The 18,942-nt window shown below is 44.5% G+C and overlaps 1 protein-coding gene and 1 pseudogene across 1 annotated transcript; both read right to left on the bottom strand.

The window, feature by feature from the left end:
- Positions 1 to 807: 807 nt before the first annotated feature.
- On the bottom strand, positions 808 to 11,613 carry LOC105468338 (golgin subfamily A member 6-like protein 26). The gene is made up of 11 exons (XM_071067282.1): positions 11,481 to 11,613; positions 10,548 to 10,612; positions 6,849 to 6,899; positions 6,667 to 6,760; positions 6,465 to 6,571; positions 5,026 to 5,084; positions 4,555 to 4,696; positions 3,687 to 4,232; positions 2,772 to 2,863; positions 2,448 to 2,586; positions 808 to 2,360 (listed from the first exon to the last, which is right to left on the bottom strand). Exons 1-10 carry the CDS (start codon positions 11,482 to 11,484, stop codon positions 2,562 to 2,564), a joined length of 1,185 nt encoding a protein of 394 aa, XP_070923383.1. The 5' UTR covers positions 11,485 to 11,613; the 3' UTR covers positions 808 to 2,360; positions 2,448 to 2,561.
- Positions 11,614 to 15,696: 4,083 nt separating this feature from the next.
- Positions 15,697 to 18,895, bottom strand: LOC105468336 (U3 small nucleolar ribonucleoprotein protein MPP10-like; annotated as a pseudogene).
- Positions 18,896 to 18,942: the final 47 nt, after the last annotated feature.

The following is an 18,942-nucleotide window of genomic DNA, read 5'->3' as shown; positions in this document are numbered from 1 at the left end:
ATGGCCCACTGTAAACTAACACAGTGTCCCCACCCACAGGGTTAGAACCCCTCCCCTGGAAGCGGCTCTGAGGGGAGCAGTCACATGTGGAGAGTGCAGGGCGCTGTGTCCAGCCAGGGGAAGGAGGACACCAAGGGGGTTGACTCTCCTCTGGCCAGGTGGCTGCCTTCTGACACACCAGCCTCTCTCTCTAGCACGGTGGCCCCCACACACCCAGCCTGTCAAACCTACAGCCCTCAAGAAGGCTTTGGCCAAATGAATGAACAGCTCCGTCTCCCAGGAGGAAGCACAGCTGAAGGATGAGGAGGGCAGTAGAGTTGTGGATGCTCCGCCCCCTGTCTCCACAGTAGGTCCAGAAAGAAGGGGGCTTTCAGCCAGGCTCTCCCAGGCTGGGGTCTGAGTGTCACTGTCCAGCTATTGGCTTCTTGCTAATGGGTGAGCCCAGCTGCTCCTGTACAGCTGCCACCCTAGTGAGGGTGAACCAGCCGGCGAGTGACATGTCTGATAGTTGGGGATACAGGAAAGATTAGGCTGTGGCTGCTGGGCCAGGAAGGGGTGTTTTTTTTCAGGGTTTGTTTATCTTTGACTTGATGAGGGAGGGTTATAGGTACAACCAGTTTAAAGATGGAAATCTTGAGAGAGCAGGCAGGGACTTAGTGCTGAGTAAGGCAAGCAGGCTTCTCAAAGCAGCTCTTTTGGGGAGGCCAGAATCCTGTACCAATGTCCTCAGCACGTTCATCAGCTGCTGGGGGAGTGCCGGACAGGGTTAAAGCACAGGAGAACTTTCTGGATGATAGGAATGTTCTTTATCTTCAAAAGAGGTGGGATACATGGGTAATGCATTTGTTAAAACTCATCAAAATGTAAAGCAGATCTGTGCTTTTCACTGAATGTGAATTATACCTCAAATTAAAAACATTTTTAAAAAGACAGATGGGCCAGACGCAGTGGCTCACGCCTGTAATCCTAGCATTTGGGAGGCCAAGGAGGGTATATCACCTGAGTCAGGAGCTCAAGACCAGCCTGGAAAACATGGTTAAATCCTGTCTTTATTAAAAATATAAAAATTAGCCAGATATGGTGACACACGCCTGTAATCCCAGCTACTCAGGAGGCTGAGGCAGGAGAATTGCTTGAACCCAGGAGGCAGAGGTTACAGTGAGCAGAGATCCTGCCACTGCATTAGAGCCTGGGCAACAGCGGGACTCCATCTCAAAAAAAAAAAAAAAAAAAGACATGAAGGTTTTCACTGAAGGCAGAGTAGCTTGTTATAGATTAGCCTCCCCACAACAGCAGTTAAAAAACCTGGACAAAAATGTGTCCCCCACCAAGAAAAACTACTTGAAGGTAATTGGAGACCTTCGATTACCTTCACGCCAGGACTTGAGTGACCAGGCCTAGGAGGTGACCCTGACAGTATGTAGTGCTTTTCCCACATTTGGTGATTGGTAAACAACAGAGGGCTAAGAGGTTAAGAAACTGAGTCTGAAGTGGTGGTTAAGAGGCTGGAGAGCCTAGCTGAATGTTTGGCACTCACAGGACTGAAATGACCTCATGAGAATTTGGGTCCCAGTAAGGAGATGGGACCTTGGTGGGGACCCTGGAAGGGCCACCCCTAGGAGTCCAAATGAATAAAAAATAGACCAGCTGTCACAAAAACTAAAGCCTGCTTTGAACCAGCTTAGTCCCAAACTACACGAAGGTGATCTGCGCTTACTCCAATTGTGTGCCATAAAGTCAAAGTCAATACTCTCTGCAGGCAGCTAAAAGTTTACTAGGAACGCCGTAAGACAAGACAAGACTAAATGAGAAAGAACAAGAAAAAAAAAACAAAAAAACCCAAAAACAATAGAAACACACATGTAAGGAAGATAAGCAAGAAACTTTCTTTTTTTTTTTTTTTTTGGAGAAGGAGTCTCGCTCTGTCACCCAGGCTTGAGTGCAGTGGCACAATCTCAGCTCACTGCAACCTCTACCTCCCGGGTTCAAGCGATTCTCCTGCCTCAGCCTCCCAAGTAGCTGGGATTACAGGCATGTGCCACCATGCCCGGCTAATTTTTGTATTGGCCAGGCTGGTCTTGAACTCCTGACCTCAGGTGGTCCATTCATCTCGGCCTCCCAAATTGCTGGGATTACAGGTGTGAGCCACTGTGCCTGGCCAGTATTTTGCCACAATTTAAAATAAATAAATTTTCTTTTCTTTTTTTTGTTTTCAGGTTTGTGTTCTGACTATATTGTAAACAGTCACATGGCAGCTGACTGTTCTCCAGGCCTCGCTGCCGGCTTTTAGATGTTTATTATTTTTGCCTTCTTGTCATGTGCGCGGTAGAAGAATGGCAGGCAGGGCTTGCTGTAGAGATCTTTGGAGGGAGAAAGGCAGGAAACTGAGCGCTGTGCGAGCCCTCCCCTGCTCCTGCCTGCCCCCCTCGCCCAAGGGCTCTACTCACCACCCTGCTTGTTGGCAGCCCCGAGCCCCTGAGGGACCGGGATCCCTGGTGCAGACTCTTCCGCAGGGTTCTGGGCAGCTGCCCGCAATCCGCCACGTCCCTGGTTACGGTCGCTCACAAGCGGAAACACCAGCTCCACCTGGAGGGAAAGGTGCTCAGTCGCCACACCCGTGCCCACACCCACCTCCACACCCAGCCCCGCAGAGATGCTGCATGACTTAGAGGGTCCGGAGAAATGAGAAGGCGGGAAACCAAGAGCTAAGGGGGTCTGGGAGGGGCCACCAAGGGAGACGGCAAAGCTGGGGTAGGCAGAGTCAGGCTCACCGTGGCCTCCCGGCTCTCCAGTTCCTCTGGGATGCTTGGCATGGGCTGAGGTGCCTCCTCCTCCTCCACCTCCTCCCTGTCCAGTGCATCTCCTGTGGGGAGTGGCCAGAGGGCTCCTCAGACAACCCAACAAGGGAGGTAACAATGGGCCCACCTCTGCCCCCACCCTCACTGTGCAACCCTGGCCAGCCCCTCCCCAGAGGGAAATCAGCAGCTGTTCTTTACTTTTATTTTTTTGAAGAGCCAACGTCTCCCTACGTTGCCCAGGTGCCGTCCCACTACCAATCAACACGGGAGTTCTGACATGCTCCATTTCTGCCCTGGGCCAGTTCCCCCATTCATAGGCAACCCTGGTGTTCCCCCACTCCCAGGAGGTCGCCATATCTATGCCGAACTTAGCGCGGATACCCGGTCGGCATAATGACCAGTTGTTCTAAAAGTCTCCTGCAACTCCTCAATCCTACGCTGCTAACAGTACCCCCCTCTTCCTGGGGCTCTTTCCTCTTCCTCTGAGTGTCAGCTCCACCTGCAGGATAGGTGTCAGGGTAGGCAGTGGCTGGCTTCCAGATTCTGGGCCCATAAACGGGGTAGTGAGGGCACTGAGGGGCTCTGTCACCTGCCCAGGCCCCTGGCCCCTGGCCCCTTCCCCCTTCCTCCAGGCCTAAGTGACTGCCTCCCTTGCCTAGAGGCCCATGCCTCCCTCCCCAGCCTCAAATCTCACACCCTTCTTCCCACCATTTACACTGTAGGCCACAGACTGGTGGAAAAGCAGAGGGAGCCAACCACCATCTGCTAAGTTGTGGTGAGGTCGTTCTGTATGATCTCCAGGGTTTGCACCCACCTCCACCTGCTCCCCCCAGAGCTCGCCTTCCCCCCCAGCTCCACCAGCCTCTCCTCCAGCTCCTGCAGCCTCACCTCCTGCATCTTCTCCTGCTGCCACAGCCTCACCTCCTGCTCCCGCATCTTCCCCTCTTTCTCTAGAATCTTCTCCTCCTGCTCCCGTAACTTTTCCTCCTTCTCCCACATCATCTCCTCCTGCCTCCTCATCTTCTCCTTCTCCTCGTGCATCTCCTCCTGCCTCCACATCTTCTCCTCCTGCTCGCACATCTTCTCCTCCTGCCTCCACATCTTCTCCTCCTCCTCCCGCATCTTCTCCTCCTGCTCCCGCATCATCTCCTCCTTCTCCCACATCATCTCCTCCTGCTCCCGCATCATCTCCTCCTGCCTCCGCATCTTCTCCTCCTGCTCCCATATCTTCTCCTCCTGCCTCCGCATCTTCTCCTCCTGCTCCCGTATCTTCTCCTCCTGCTCCCGTATCTTCTCCTCCTGCCTCCACATCTTCTCCTCAAGTTGCTGGTACAGGCGGTTCCACAACTGGTTCTCTTCCACCTGGGCTTGGAGCTTCGCGGACACACTCTGCAGCTCCTTACCCAGGTGGTCAGCCTCCTCCTGCAGCTGCTGCTGGAACAGTGAAAGTTGGTTTGAACCTCAGAAGGAAACAGACTCATGGGATAGTCATATAAATGTAATCTATCAAACAATGGTTTTCATCTATGATCCTTTAAAAAATATTTTGTTAATCCCTACTCTGAGATTGCGATTCCCCAGGCAGGGCCCCAATTTGCAGATTTTTAGCACACTCTAGAGGATTCTATGGTGGGACCAGAACAAGGGCCCAAATTTTCTAGCTCTTGGCTGGAGACTCCCCATATCCTGCTTGATCCCTAGACCATGGTCCCAGCCGGATGGGAATCCTGCAACCTCCAGGGCTGCAGCCACTTGCCTGTGGCAGCAGGAGCTTGGCCCTCTCCAGCTTCCTTTCTAGCTCCTTGACATTGAGCTGGATCTCAGACTTCTCAGATTCTACAAGTCGAAGTTTTTCTTGTAGTTCGGCATTTTTCTCCTTCAGCTCCTCATGGGTTATGCTATGACCAGAGGCAGTAGATAAAGGAATGAACGAAGAACAGAAAGGACCGCTGTGGTGATCAACCCTCTACTTTCACCCCACAACCACAGAACCGTGGCATTGGATGGGACCCCAGGAATTAAAAGCCCCAGGTGGCAGGCCAGAGAGAAGACATGAGTTGGCTGAGGCTACCCCATGGGTCAGTGGCACAGCCGGCACTAGAGCTTCCCTGTGCACACATGAAAACCTGTATGAGCCTCTCACCATGCTCACCTGTACCCCCACCTCCCAGCACACCCCCCACGCTAAGAGCCCCCAGACCTCCCATCCCACCATCCCCCATCCTACGTGTTCCTGTACAGTTCCAGACTCAGGGCGTCCCTCTCCTTTGTTAACTCCTCGATGTACTGCAAATAGAGAAAGGTGAAGCCAGGACAGAGCAGGCAGAGGAGCGGCTGGCCGACCAGGAACAACAGCCACCGTGACCACTCCACACACCACTCCCCACTCCCAGTCACACCTCACATGCTCTCAAGGCACTTCCAAGCCCAGGGTCTCATTTGTTTTTCTTTCTTTGTTTTGTTTCTTTCTTTTTCTTTTTGTTTTTGTTCTTTTTTTGAGGCAGAGTTTGGCTCTTGTTACCCTGGCTGGAGTGCAATGGCGCAATCTCATCTCACCACAACTTCTGCCTCCCGGGTTCAAGTGATTCTCCTGCTTTAGCCTCCTGAGTAGCTGGGATTACAGGCATGTGCCACCACACCCGGCTAATTTTGTATTTTTAGTAGAGACAGGGTTTCTCCATGTCGGTCAGTCTAGTCTTGAACTCCCAACCACAGATGATCTGCCCGCCTCGGCCTCCCAAAGCGCTGGCATTACAGACGTGAGCCAGAGCACCCGGCCCTCATTTGTTTTTCAAAGAACTCAGTAAAGTGGAAGAGACAGGGAAAGAGACTGAATTTATAGCTGGCAAACAGGGGTGCAGAGAGATCAGATAATATTGCTATGGTTGTTACTGTTATTACTACCACTGTTGGAACCTTTACTGAGTGCTTCACCAGGCACTGCGCTAACAGTCCCATTTCATCCTCACAACCTCCATAGGAGACAGTTACCATTGTTACCTCTATCGTGTAGATGAAAAACATGGGGTATTAAGGGTTAAGTGCTTGCCTAAGATCACGTAGAGCTGAGATTTCACACCCACATATATCTGATTCTCTGTTCTTTCACTGGGGGTAGCAGCACAGGTAAGAAGGAGGACATTAATCTTTTATTGACTTTTTGAAAGGATGATACATTCGCATTGTCCAAAACTCAGAAAGTACAGAAGGGAAATATCTCCCCCAAACACTGTTCCTCTCTCCTGAGTTTTTCATGATCCTTACAAATATGTTTTATGTATATTACCATAATACACACACACACATATACATGCTCTCTCTCTCAACACAAATAATAACATACTCAAGCTACTCTTCTGTACCTTTATGGTACAAGTATCCTAACCGCCACTTGGGACTTGGCCAAGGCCACAGTCAAGTATGGGCAGGGCGGGCACTTGGCCTGCAAGCTCTATGTCCAGTGCTTGCTCCCCACAGCACCCCCCAACTCACCCACAGCAGCTGACTCAGCCCCTGTCAGCCTCTAACCACCACACACAAAAGCAGCAAGAAATGGCCATGCTGTCTTCTGGGCAGGACACTCCATCCTGCAGAAGGGACTTTTAGGCTCACTCCTCCATCTGTGAAGCCGGGTTCCCAGGGGATGGGGCAGGTGGTTGGACTCACACTGTCGGCCTTCTTCTTCTGTGTAGCAACAGCAGAGAGGGCCCGCTCTAACTCTCCGGCAAACTTCCATGAATCATGGAGGCGGCTCACCAGATCCCTGGACTGTCCTGGAATGAGAGATACTCAGATGCGGCCCAAAGGACTCCCCACAAAGGCCTGTCAAAGTGCCAGGTTGAAGGATGACCGGGTGCCAGATTCCCACCTTCCAACTGCTGGACAGCACGCTGGCTGTAATAGAGTGCCGTCTGAAGCTCAGTTTTCTCACATGTAAGGATTCGTATGGTAGGAACCTGAGCCTTTGGGAGAAAAGACAAGCAAGTGCTGAAAGAGAAGCAAAGAAACCTTCTCCAGAGGACAGGAGGGAACTTCACACCCTCCACTTACCTCTAGCTCCCTCCTTAGGGCATCCTGATGTTGGTGGCTTGCCTTCTTTTCCTATAGAAAGAGGAAGACAGAGCTCTTACTGGGAGGTGGGGGGTGGGGGGGCAGACATGGCACAGCAGTGTGTCATGAAGGACCTGTAGTGTCACATGGAAAGCTGCCCATGTAACTGCTGTTCCGGTCCACTCCAGGACAGGTGCGGGGCTGGCTTTCACTTTAAAAATTGTATTACATCAATTGAGGTACAAATCCTATTAAAATAGAAATTTTATAGTGTGCTTGATGATTGATAAAGTAGACTATATTATCCAACATTCCAATGAGATAAAATAATCACAATCATTTCTCTTTTTTGGAAAAACTTTCTCTTATTTGCCTACATTATTGTTAAGGTTTGTTTAAAAAAAAAACAAGAAACCTGTCTAACATCCTTAAAAACACAAAGCTTTTGAGACGGGTGTGGCGGCTCACGCCTGTAATCCCAGCACTTTGGGATGCTGAGGTGGGTGGATAACCTAAGTTCAGGAGTTCAAGACCAGCTTGGCCAACATGATGAAACCCTGTCTCTATTAAAAATACAAAACTAGCTGGGCACGGTGGCAGGTGCCTGTAATCCTAGCTACTTGGGAGGCTGAGACAAGAGAATCCCTTGAACCTGGGAGGCGGAGGTTGCAGTGAGCCAAAATCATGCCACTGCACTTCAGCCTGGGCTACACAACGAAACTCTGTCTCTAAATACATACCTACATACATACATATGCACACACACACACACGGAAAGCTTTCTTTAATAAGCACTCAACATTCTTTACAAGTTTAAAACAAATTCAGGATCGTTCTAAAATAATGCTAAATGTTAAGTGATGGGGGAGAGAAAAAGGACATAAATCACTCCCACTCTCATGAGGTTAATCAGTAAATCCTATTTTTCTAGAATCACCTGGCCTCTCTAAGCCCTGAAAATGAAACTGAATTTCTCACTCGATACTTGGCTATGACTTGCAATCATGAAAACCAAGAGTTGTGTTCTGTCACTGTGTAGTGCTTGCTACCTGGGATCAAGGATTGACTTGTTCATGATTTGCTCCATTACCTGTGTGCTGCTTATCCCAGACCAACCTAAGCTTTTTTCTAGAGTTCTACAATTTATAGTTAGTATATAAGAGTAGCTCTCAAAACTATAGTCTCTGGACTAGGAGCACTTGGGAATGTCTTATACATGTAAATTCTCAGAAACTCTGGAGTAGGGCCCAGCAATCCGTGCTACAATAAGCCCTCCAGGTGTTCAGGAACCGCTGGCATACAGCAGGTAGAAAAATGCGTTTCCTTCTGTAGGTTCAAAGCCAGGGATACTATAAGTTCTGTCTCGATATGAAACAATGACGTGCAATTAAAAGACATAAATCTCCTTCCTACTTCCACCCTCCAGCCAATGTGTTTTATTTTTACGAGTTCAAATAGAAAGTGAATGGCAATCAGAGATTTCGTCTAAAAAGTATGTTTACAAGTATCAGTTCTCATCCAGCCTGATCTCATCCAGTATCATTTATATCCTCTTACATGTAATATTGTAGAAAAGGATCTTCACAATGTAAGACTCGGGCACACTAGGAGTTCTATGATAAAAGACCAAGTAGATCTGAATGTCCAAACTTACTAGAGAAGAAAGGTGGAATCACTGGCTATATTTTCACATTGCATTCAACAGGAAATTAAAGTTTTGAATTGTTTTCACCTTCATCCTTCCAAGTTAATAGAATTAAACCAGAACACTCCATTCTTCCAAAGCCTCTAGGCAGGCAAAGTTTCAATGTATTACTTCTTGCTTTTCAATGGATACAAAGCAGAGTCCTGGTAGGCACATTTTGTATACCTGCAAAGATGCAAAACTAAACAGTTCCCTCTGTTCAATATTAAAACAAAAGTCCTGTAAACCTCAGATGGTGAGTGTAATACTTCAGCACTAGCATGAAAGCCTCAAATACAAAAAAAAAAAAAAAATACCAAGAACACTCCTAGCAAACAAAAGTAAGCTCTTGGCCGGGAGCAGTAGTTCACGCCTGTACTCCCAGCATATTGGCAAGCCAAGGTGCAGTAAGTCAGGAGTTCAAAACCAGCCTGCGCAGCATAGCGAATTCACATCTCTACAAAAAATTTAAAAATTAGCTGGGCATGGCGACACACACCTGTAGTCCTAGAGCTACTTGGGAGGCTGAGGTGGGAAAATTGCTTGAGCCCAGGAGTTTGAGGCTGCAGTAGCTATGATCATGCCACTGCACTCTAGTCAGGGTGACAGAGTGAGATCTAGATATTGCATTCTGTCCTGCTCCTGTTTCCACTAAAATCGCTAAGTTAAAGTGTTTTCATTCAGCAGGATAAAAAGTGAAATTTGACTTTGGTGCTTTGCTAGCAAAAATAAATAAATAAAGTGAAATGACAAATTACTTACTGGGAGAAAGTCTTTGTAACTTCAATGACAGATAAAAGGCTTGTATCCTTAGCCTATAAAGAAATCTTTAAAATTACTCAGAAAAAAAATGAATGATTTCCAGCAGAAAATGGGCAATGGAGAAACTGGCACTTCCCACAAGAAAAAAAAAATGGCCAATGAGCATATGAAAAAGATTCAAAAGCACTAGAAATCAAAGAAATGTAATGAAAACAATGAGATGTTCTGCTTATAGACCAGCAAGATGACAAATGGAAGGGGGAACCTGGAGCTCTGTCCCTGTTGGTGGGAGTATAAACTGAACCAATAATCCTACAAGATCATTTGAACATTTCTTTTAAAATTCCTAAAACTGTTTTATATTATTTTCCTCTAGAAATTCTACTTCTATGAATTTGGTGCAAAAATCCTTACTCGAGTCCATTAAAATGTATATGGAAGGAAATTCACTCTGGGGTGGCAACGATTCACTTAACATACATCCAGCTATTAAAAATGATGATGCCAGGATGTATTTCTCCCATAGAAACATGCTTAAAATATAGTCAGTGACAAAAGACCATATATTACAATTCTCCTTTTTAAAATGCTTCTAGGCATAAAAAGTGTAAAAAGCAACAAACCAGAATGTGTTGAGTGGCAAAATTGAAGATATATTCTTTATATTTTGTCATCCAAATTTTTACAAAAAGAATGTGATTTCCTTTATAATCAGGGAGATTATATTTACATTTCTTTTCTTTTTCTTCTTTTTTCTCCTGTATATATCCCATGTAGGCTAGAGAGCTTAAATCCCTGCCTCTTGAGGGAAATCAGCCCATTTTCAGGCCATGCAGTATGCAAAGCTGCCCCATCCTCCCTTTATTTTTTTAATTAATTAATTTATTTATTTATTTATTTATTTATGTTGAGATGGAGTCTCGCTCTGTGGCTCAGGCTGGAGTGCAGTGGCGCATCTCAGCTCACCGCAACTTCCATCTTCCGAGTTCAAGCGATTCCCCTGGCTCAGCCTCCTGAGTAGCTGGGTCTACAGGCATGCACCACCATGCCCAGCTAATTTTTGTATTTTTAGTAAAGAGAGAGTTTTACCATGTTGGACAGGCTGGTCTCAAACTCCTTACCTCAAGGGATATGTCTGCCTTGGCCTCCCAAAGTGCTAGGATTACAGACATGAGCCACTGTGCCAGGCCTGTCATATTATTTCTAAAAATTTCAGTGACATTTCAATTAAGTTACATTTAATTCTTACTGACCTGATCTCTTATCCTGTTTAATGATATCTTCCAGTTGAAAGGTGTTTCCTCTGTAATCACAGGTGCTAAAGGAAATACAGCATGTATTCATTAGGTAGATATCCACTAAACCACTAATTCTTGCATTGTAGTCCTGAGACCCTCAGCATCAGCAACACGTGGGAACTTGTTAGACATGCAGATTCCTGGGCCAGCCCCACACCTCCTGAATCAGAAAGTGGGCAAGAGGGACAGCTATCTGTGCTTTAATAAGCCTTGAGATGCTCCCTGGAGTTTGAAAACTACAGAACTAGAATACGTAGGGTAGTAAGTGCTCATACTTTATCCCAGGTACCTAGGGACTCTTCCCCTCTTTTCCATTCTCTTTTCCATTGAAATAAGATGAGAGCTCATTTTAACTTAATGGGTATAAGAAAGAAGGCAGTGAGATGACAAGGGTTTCAAATTAGAGTTCAAAATTTAATCAGTGGATGGTGACAGGATGCAAGCTTCTGAACAGATTACTGCAAGAATGCTGATTATAATCTACATGTCATGTATCATTAGTGTATTGATGTTAAATTTTTTGGGGAGATCAATGGTATTGTGATTATATAGGAGAATGTCCTGGTTCTTAGAAGATATCTGCAAAAGTACCTAACAGTGAAATGCTCTGATACTGGCAATTTACTTTGAAATGATTCAGGGGGAAAAAGGGCACATAAACAATCTTTCATACACGGAAGAGAGAAAACAAATATGACAAAACGTTAACTAGTGAATCCAGTTGAATAGCATACAGATGTTCACTGTATTATTTTATCAACATTTCTGTGTTTGCAAGTTTTTAAACTAAAAAGTTGAGGGAAAAGAAACATCACCCCAAATGTTTCTATGAAAGGGAACTATAGAAAAAGCACAGAATTGAACACTCTGCAGAAGAGGGCCCCGTACCCATCCGGACAGCATGGTCACGGCGCAGGGTCCCCTCCAGGAGGCTATTCTCTGGCCTCTTCTGTGCTGTCACTGCCCCCTGACGCTGCCGAGGCTTTATTCTAACAACTCTTTTTCTAAAGGTATAATTTTTTTCATTCATCTAAGAAAGAGACAAAAGAATGAGTATACACTTAGAAAATAATATTACACTTATACTTGTGTAAAAGCAAAAAATACTTTGAAAAGTGGGGAAGCAAGAAATGTACTGTTCCACAATTCTGCTCTTACTGTCTTTTTATTCTGCCAGTGATTTCCTATTCCTGCTGCCTATGGTGGGGTGAGCTGCAAATGATTTCTTCTCCTCATTGATTTAAAATGTCATGTTTATAATATACTAACCTCCCGTAGAAGCATTTGGGTTTATTTCTAGGCTCTATTCTACTCAAGTGATCTATCCGTTCACAAGCCACTATCAATTTTGATTATTAGAGCATCCTAAAGTTAAGTAATTTTTTTTTTTTTTGAGATGGAGTCTCTCACTCTGTCACCCAGGCTGGAGTGCAGTGGCACGATGTAGGCTCATGGCAAGCTCCACCTCCTGGGTTCACACCATTCTCCTGCCTCAGCCTCCTGAGTAGCTGGGACCACAGGCGCCCGCCACCACCCTCAGCTAATTTTTTGTATTTTCAGTAGAGATGGTGTTTCAGCGTGTTAGCCAGGATGATCTGGATCTCCTGACCTCATGATCCGCCCACCTTAGCCTCCCAAAGTGCTGGGATCACAGGCATGAGCCACCAGGCTCGGCCGAGTAATTCTTTGATTAGGATATTAGTATTTGATGGAGCCTGAAACTTTTGACTCTAAATTCAAATTCTTATTACTCTAACTTCTAAAAGACAACAATTATGACTTCAGTGTATAAAATGCCAGCTTTTTCAGCTACCTTAGAGAATTCTCTTATTTTCCCCATATAGAATCAGTTTATCCATTCAGTTTTCTCTCCAAACACTAATATTTTCATTTTGGTATCCCTAATCTTTTTTTTTTTTTTTTTTTGAAACAGAGTCTTGCCCTGTTGCCCAAGCTGGAGGACAGTTACACCATCTCAGCTCCTTGCAGCCTCTGCCTCCCAGGCTCAAGCAGTCCTCTCACCTCAGACTCCCAAGTAGCTGGGACCACAGGTGCATATAACACGCCCAGCTCATTTTGTATTTTTTTGCAGAGATGAGGTCTTACCACGTTGCCCAGGCTGGTCTCAAACTCCTGAGCTCAAGTGCTGTGAGCTCCTGAACTCCCAAAGTGCTGGGATTACAGGTGTGAACCATGGCTCCTGCCAGTTTTCCTAATCTCTTATCTTTTGTAGTTTCACTGGCTTATGTGGTTAATAACTCTTAGTGTTAATTAACAGGGGTAACTGTAACACTGGACCTTTTACCTTATTCCGGATCTTAAAGGGATGTTTGTAGAATTTCACCCATCATGCATGATGGCAGCTTTTGGCTGGATGTGTTTATAATCCACTAGGAGTAAAAAAAAAAATTAGAAGTAAATATTGAATTTTATCAAATGTCTTTCTAACATATATGGAGGGAACCATGTATTTTCTCCTTAACGTCTTGCAACCAGGAATCATACCAGATCTTCTAATAGTGATTCCAAAGAATAAGGTTCACGTGGTTGTGCGGCATAATTTTTCCACTGTGCTACGTCTGCGTCATGAGTCATGAATGAGAGAGGATGTGTTTTAATGCTACCTTTGCCAGGTACCTTTGTCAGGTTTGGGTTTTCATGTTCTAACAGTTTTAAAAGAAAAAAGTTTGAAAGTTCTACTGTATTCTTTACATGTGGAAATTGCAATAAATTATTCGTGATTTACTTAAAACTTCACTTGAAGGTCTGATTTAATTTCAAAGCAAAACCAAACCTTTCTTTCTTTTTTGTGGGGGGAGGGTAGGAGGAGTGGGATGGGAGGACACTAACTCATTGATACTTGATGTTTTTTTTTTCTTAGAATTTATCTTCTAGGGACAATCTGACAATGATGAATTTAATTTAGATTTATTTGCCTATTCTCCAGCTCTGTTGCCCAGGCTGAAGTGCCACAGTCCAATCATAGCTCACAGCAGCCTTGAACTCCTGGACTGAAGTGATCATCCCCTATCAGCCCCTTGAGTAGCAGAGAATATAGGCTCACGCTACCAACCCAGCTCATTCTTTAAAATTTAGTGGAGACAGGGTTTCACCATGTTGCCCAGGCTGGTCTCAAACTCCTGGGCTCAAGCAATCCTTCCTCCTCAGCCTCCCAAAGTGCTGGGATTACAAGTGTCAGCTACTATGCCTGGCACTATTCTTATTTTTATTATAATAAAATGTTAAGATTGGATAAATAATATAGCCAAATTATTGGAGCCAGACTACATCTACTAAATTTAAATGAAATTTCACTTGTCTGAAATCACGACATACTTTGGAAGCTATGTTTGTCATGGTATTAATTAAAATTACGATTATTTGGCACTCACCAAAATCTGTGGAGCATCTTAAAGACACAGGTGGTATCCTCCAGAGCAGTGAAAACAGTTACAAGAGGCTCTCAGGACAGCTTTGTCAGGAGAGACATGCTATACATATAAAGACATAAGGAGAGAGAAAAGAAACAACCATTTTACACACAGTCCCCACATTGAAAGCTGTAGGCTGGGTAATGCAGGCACTGATTTTTGCAAATCAGATCTTTCCATGTGGCATCTCTATATAGCGTGCTTTTGCTTTAGAGAGTAGCAGCAATATTTTCAGTTTTCTGTTTGTTTGTTTGTTTGTTTTAAGACAGGATCTTGCTCCACCGCCCAGGCTGGAGAGCAGTGACGTGATCGTAGCTCACTGCAGCATCGACCTCCTGGGCTCAAGTGGTCCTCCCGCCTCAGCCACCCGAGTAGCTGGACTACAGGCATACACCACCATGCCCCACTAATTTTGTATCTTTTGTAGAGACAAGGTCTCACTATGTTGCCCAGGCTCGTCTTCAACTCCTCAACTCAAGTGATCCTCCCGTTTCAGACTACCAAAGTGCTAGGATTATAGGTGTAAGCCACCACACCTGGCCAAGATATTTGTTTTCAAAGAATGGTTAATAGGTATAAGAAAAATAGGGAAGGCTGAGGTACAGTGGCTCACACCTGTAACCTCAGCACTTTTGGAGGCCGAAGCAGGAGGATCACCTGAGGTCAGGAGTTCGAGACCAGCCTGGCCAACACGGTAAAACCCCATGTCTTCTAAAAACACAAAAATTAGCCAGGCATGGTGGAATGCACCTCTAGTCTCAGCTACTCAGGAGACTGAGGCAGAATCACTTGATCCCAGGAGTCAGAGGCTGCAGTGAGCCGAGATTGCGCCACTGCACTCCAGCCTAGGTGACAGAGCAAGACTCCATCAAAAAAAAGAAGAAAAAAGAAAAATAGGGAATATTTGTTAGTAGTCTGAGTTCCACAATCATGTCAAGCATATTAAAACTTCCTTAAATTCCTAATTACCTTTTCCTGTCTTTTTTCAAAAGAGGATTTAACTTCATCAGAATTTTTCTTTACATTTCAAACACCTGCATCTTCAGTTGCCTCATCATCTGGCAAAGCAAAGGTCACTCTTTTCAAGCTTTCTTTACATTGTTTACTGTCTTCACTTTCTTCCAGGTCATCATCTTCATCCCTACACTACCAAAGCTCTTATCAAAAGAAATATTCTGCTTTCCATTAGAAAAACAAAAGGAAACATATTTTCCCTTAATAAAGTTCTTCTTTTATACGCCTAATGCAACCAAATACTCAGAACTTCCAAAATTATTCAGGTATTAAGGAAGAGAAGGTATCATTTCAGTGAAATGCTATGGAGAAACAGAACAAAAAGTGTCCAATATATAGAAAATAAATTATTCATCAATCTATAATACAAACCTCCTATCTCACAAAAATAACAGGATTTTGGGGGCACAAAACCAAATCAAAGTTCCTGGTAAGAAAGGTTTGATTGCTACTGCCAGTAATATTTTTCTTCATTAATTGATCTCTAATGTCCCTTTAAATCCAGAGACTTTTCTCTGGCTATCTTGAGAATATCTGATAGGAGAGAATCTAACTTCTTAAAACAAACATATGTGAAAGCCACAAGTACAGATACATAATTGGGCAATTCTAGCTCACATTGTAAAGGATGGTTGAAAATACTCACATTTCAGAAATGCTTAGTTCTTCTGCTTCCTCTTCAGCAATTTCATCATCTTGTTGGAACCCAGCGCATCATTATGATCACTTGCTATGTCTTCATCACTTTCAACTGGATCCAAAAAATCTTTGTACTTCACATTTCTGGAACTTTTTTTTACCTGACTAAGATAAAAAGATTTTTTAAACTATTAATTAGGAATAGAAAAATACATCACTAACACACGCATATATATTTGTATGTATACTGTATGTCTACATTACTTTCCAACTTAATAATACTATAAGCCAAAAATAGTTATTAGGTGAAATTGGCAACTAAAAGCATTACTATAAAACTATTAGAGGAACAAATGAAACATAAACTGAATGGAAGTACAGATTCATTTATAACTGATAAGATAGAGCACAGTATTTCTTAGCTCTAAATTTTCTAACTACAATTACATCTCTCCTAGAAAAACAGAACAAAAGCTAATTTGAGGAGGAAAAAAGTGCTCTCTCCTCTCAAAACTTTAAGTTTTTCACTTCCAAACAGCCCCCCTTCACCTTCATCAGAATCACTATCTTAAAAAACAATCAGTATCGTCCACCTCACCATCATCATCATCTTTTCATTCCTCTTCTTTTCCTCTGTTTTCTAAATAAGCCTTCGTTTCAAAGAGTTGGAAGAATTTCTCGTCTACTGTGGACTTTTCTCTTGGTTTTGTTTTGTACCTTGCTCTGCTGTTCCAAATTTGATACCAAAGTCAAGGTCAGAATTCTCAGCACTGAAAACTGGGCTTTTCCTCAGATCGCATTTGCTTGAGTTTGCTCTCTCACTCACATCAGGATTGTCACCACCCATATCTGACACTTCCTCTTCCTCCTCTAAATCTTCTAGGTCCTCCTGGCCACCAGCCTCTGTCTCTGAACCATCCTCTTCACACTCCTGTTCTTCACTCCCTGGGAGAAGACTGATATCTTCATCTTTGTTTCACTAACTGCATTCTGGAAGCTTTGTAAAATTGGGTCATTTTGCAACTCAGGTTGTTGCAAAGTCTGTTCATCATCAAAACTTCCTATCACAAGTTTTTGTAAAGGGCTTCCATGGAGTCTACCATTCTCCAATATTTGATTAAACTCATGAAGCACTTTTGTTAAAGAAGTGAACTTTGCTGCCAATCCATCTTGAATCCTATTGGGAGGAATTAAACGAGATTCAGAGTTATAGGTAATAATTTCACAGCCCTCTTAATTAAAAGAAAAATAAAAACCCCAACTCTTCTGTAAAATCAAATTGGAATGAAGTGTAAGTATAGATTCTGGCCCCAACAACATATAAGCTGATGAGCCACAATGATATCTAAAACCTGACAACCAAGTATTTGTGAATCTGCTTATAAATTTTAGGCAGGAAAAGCATTACAAATCGATTTGCTTGGAAATATGTAGTGAATTAGCCTTAAATTATCAACTCTGCACCACTCCATTCATTCATTCCCTTTTTCCTTCCGTGATCAACATTTGCTTTGGCTACAGTGGTCAAGGAAAACCTCTCTTAGATGTGACATCTGAGATGAAACCTACAGGTAAGGATAGTCCTATAAAGATTGGGAAACACGTATTCCAGGCAGAAGAAACAGCAAGAACAAATTCTCTAAGATGCAATTGAGCTTGGGAAGCCTGAGGAATGAAAAAGTGAGCGGGGCTAGAGTGTGAAGGAGGCAGAAGGTGAAGTGGGAGAGACTGATGGCAGCCAAATTCCGCAGGGCTCAAGGGTAAGAGTTTGCCATTTTAAGTGTAATAAGAAAACAAGAGAAGATTTTTTTTTTTTTTTTTTTTTTGTTGAGACAGAGTCTCACTTTGTCACCCAGGCTGGAGTGCAGTGGCCGGATCTCAGCTCACTGCAAGCTCCGCCTCCCGGGTTTGCGCCATTCTCCTGCCTCAGCCTCCCGAGTAGCTGGGACTACAGGCGCCCGCCACCTCGCCCGGCTAGTTTTTTGTATTTTTTTTTTTTAGTAGAGACGGGGTTTCACCGTGTTAGCCAGGATGGTCTCGATCTCCTAACCTCGTGATCCGCCCGTCTCGGCCTCCCAAAGTGCTGGGATTACAGGCTTGAGCCACCGCGCCCGGCCAACAAGAGAAGATTTTAAGCAGAAGGATGAAATGATGATTTACACGAAGGAAGAAGGGAGGAAGGAAGAGGAGGAAAGAGTGATTAGAAGGTTGATGCAGCATTCCAGGAAAAGGATGATGGTGATTTAAGCTGGAATTAGAGCAGTGAATATACTGAGTACTGTTTGGAGGTAGAACTGACACGATTGCTAAGGAATTAGATACAGAATAGAGAAAAACGAACACATCGGAGTAGCAGCCTAGTTTTATGTGTGAGCAACTGGAAAGACATAACTGCCATTTACTGCAACAGGCAAGGGTTGAGTGGTGGAGCATGGGAAAAGGACTTAAGGGGATGGCAGAGTATAGGTGGGTAGAAACAACATTCTACTCTATTTTGGACACAGTGAATTTGCGATGCTGAGAGTACCAAAATTTTAAAAATCGTTAAAAGCCATGTGTGCTACTGAATTCCAACTAAGCTCAGTCTGTAGTTGCTGTCAGCTGGGAACTCAAGGGAGAGGTTGGGGTTTGGAATACAAATGAGTCATGATTTTTTAGATCATATTTGAAGTTCTTCAACAAAATGCACATAAAACGCTTGTGCTGGGAAGAGACATCAAAGTTCTAACTCTCAAGAAGCTTAGTTGGGGGGGACAGACAAGTGACAAGTTTGTACTTTCAATGAAGTATGATGACAGGTAAACACTGAGTGCTTTAGGAGCACAAAGGCGGAAGGAGAAACCAACACAGTTTGTGTGTGGGGGGGATGGGGGCCGAAATAAGCCTCAAGGGGAGCTTCTAGGCGTTAATAACTGAGGTTAGGTTGATTTCAATAACATTCAACTGGGAGAGCCACATGTAAAAACAATTTTTTAATTTTTGATAGCCTAGGAAAGTATAAACTCTGAAATGTGGGGGAAAGTGATTTACATTTCCGCTTACCCTCCCCCAGCTACACAATTTGACAGGGGTCGGTAACCCGCGTCCACTTGAGACCCCGGTCGCACCCCGAGCCCCGGATCTTCGCACTTATGTGAGGATGCACTCGGGCCAGCCGGGGGCTTTGCTGATCACCGTCAGACGCCGCTCCAGGGTCTCTCAGCGCCAGGCCGGGGCCATGGCTGTCTGCAATTCCCTACACAACGGCTGCAAGCGAGGCCAGAGAG

This window comes from Macaca nemestrina, chromosome 7 (genome assembly GCF_043159975.1).
Source record: "Macaca nemestrina isolate mMacNem1 chromosome 7, mMacNem.hap1, whole genome shotgun sequence".
NCBI classification, from domain to species: domain Eukaryota; kingdom Metazoa; phylum Chordata; class Mammalia; order Primates; family Cercopithecidae; genus Macaca; species Macaca nemestrina.
Note: the sequence above shows the minus strand (reverse complement) of the source record. Positions and strands in the feature narration are given on the sequence as shown.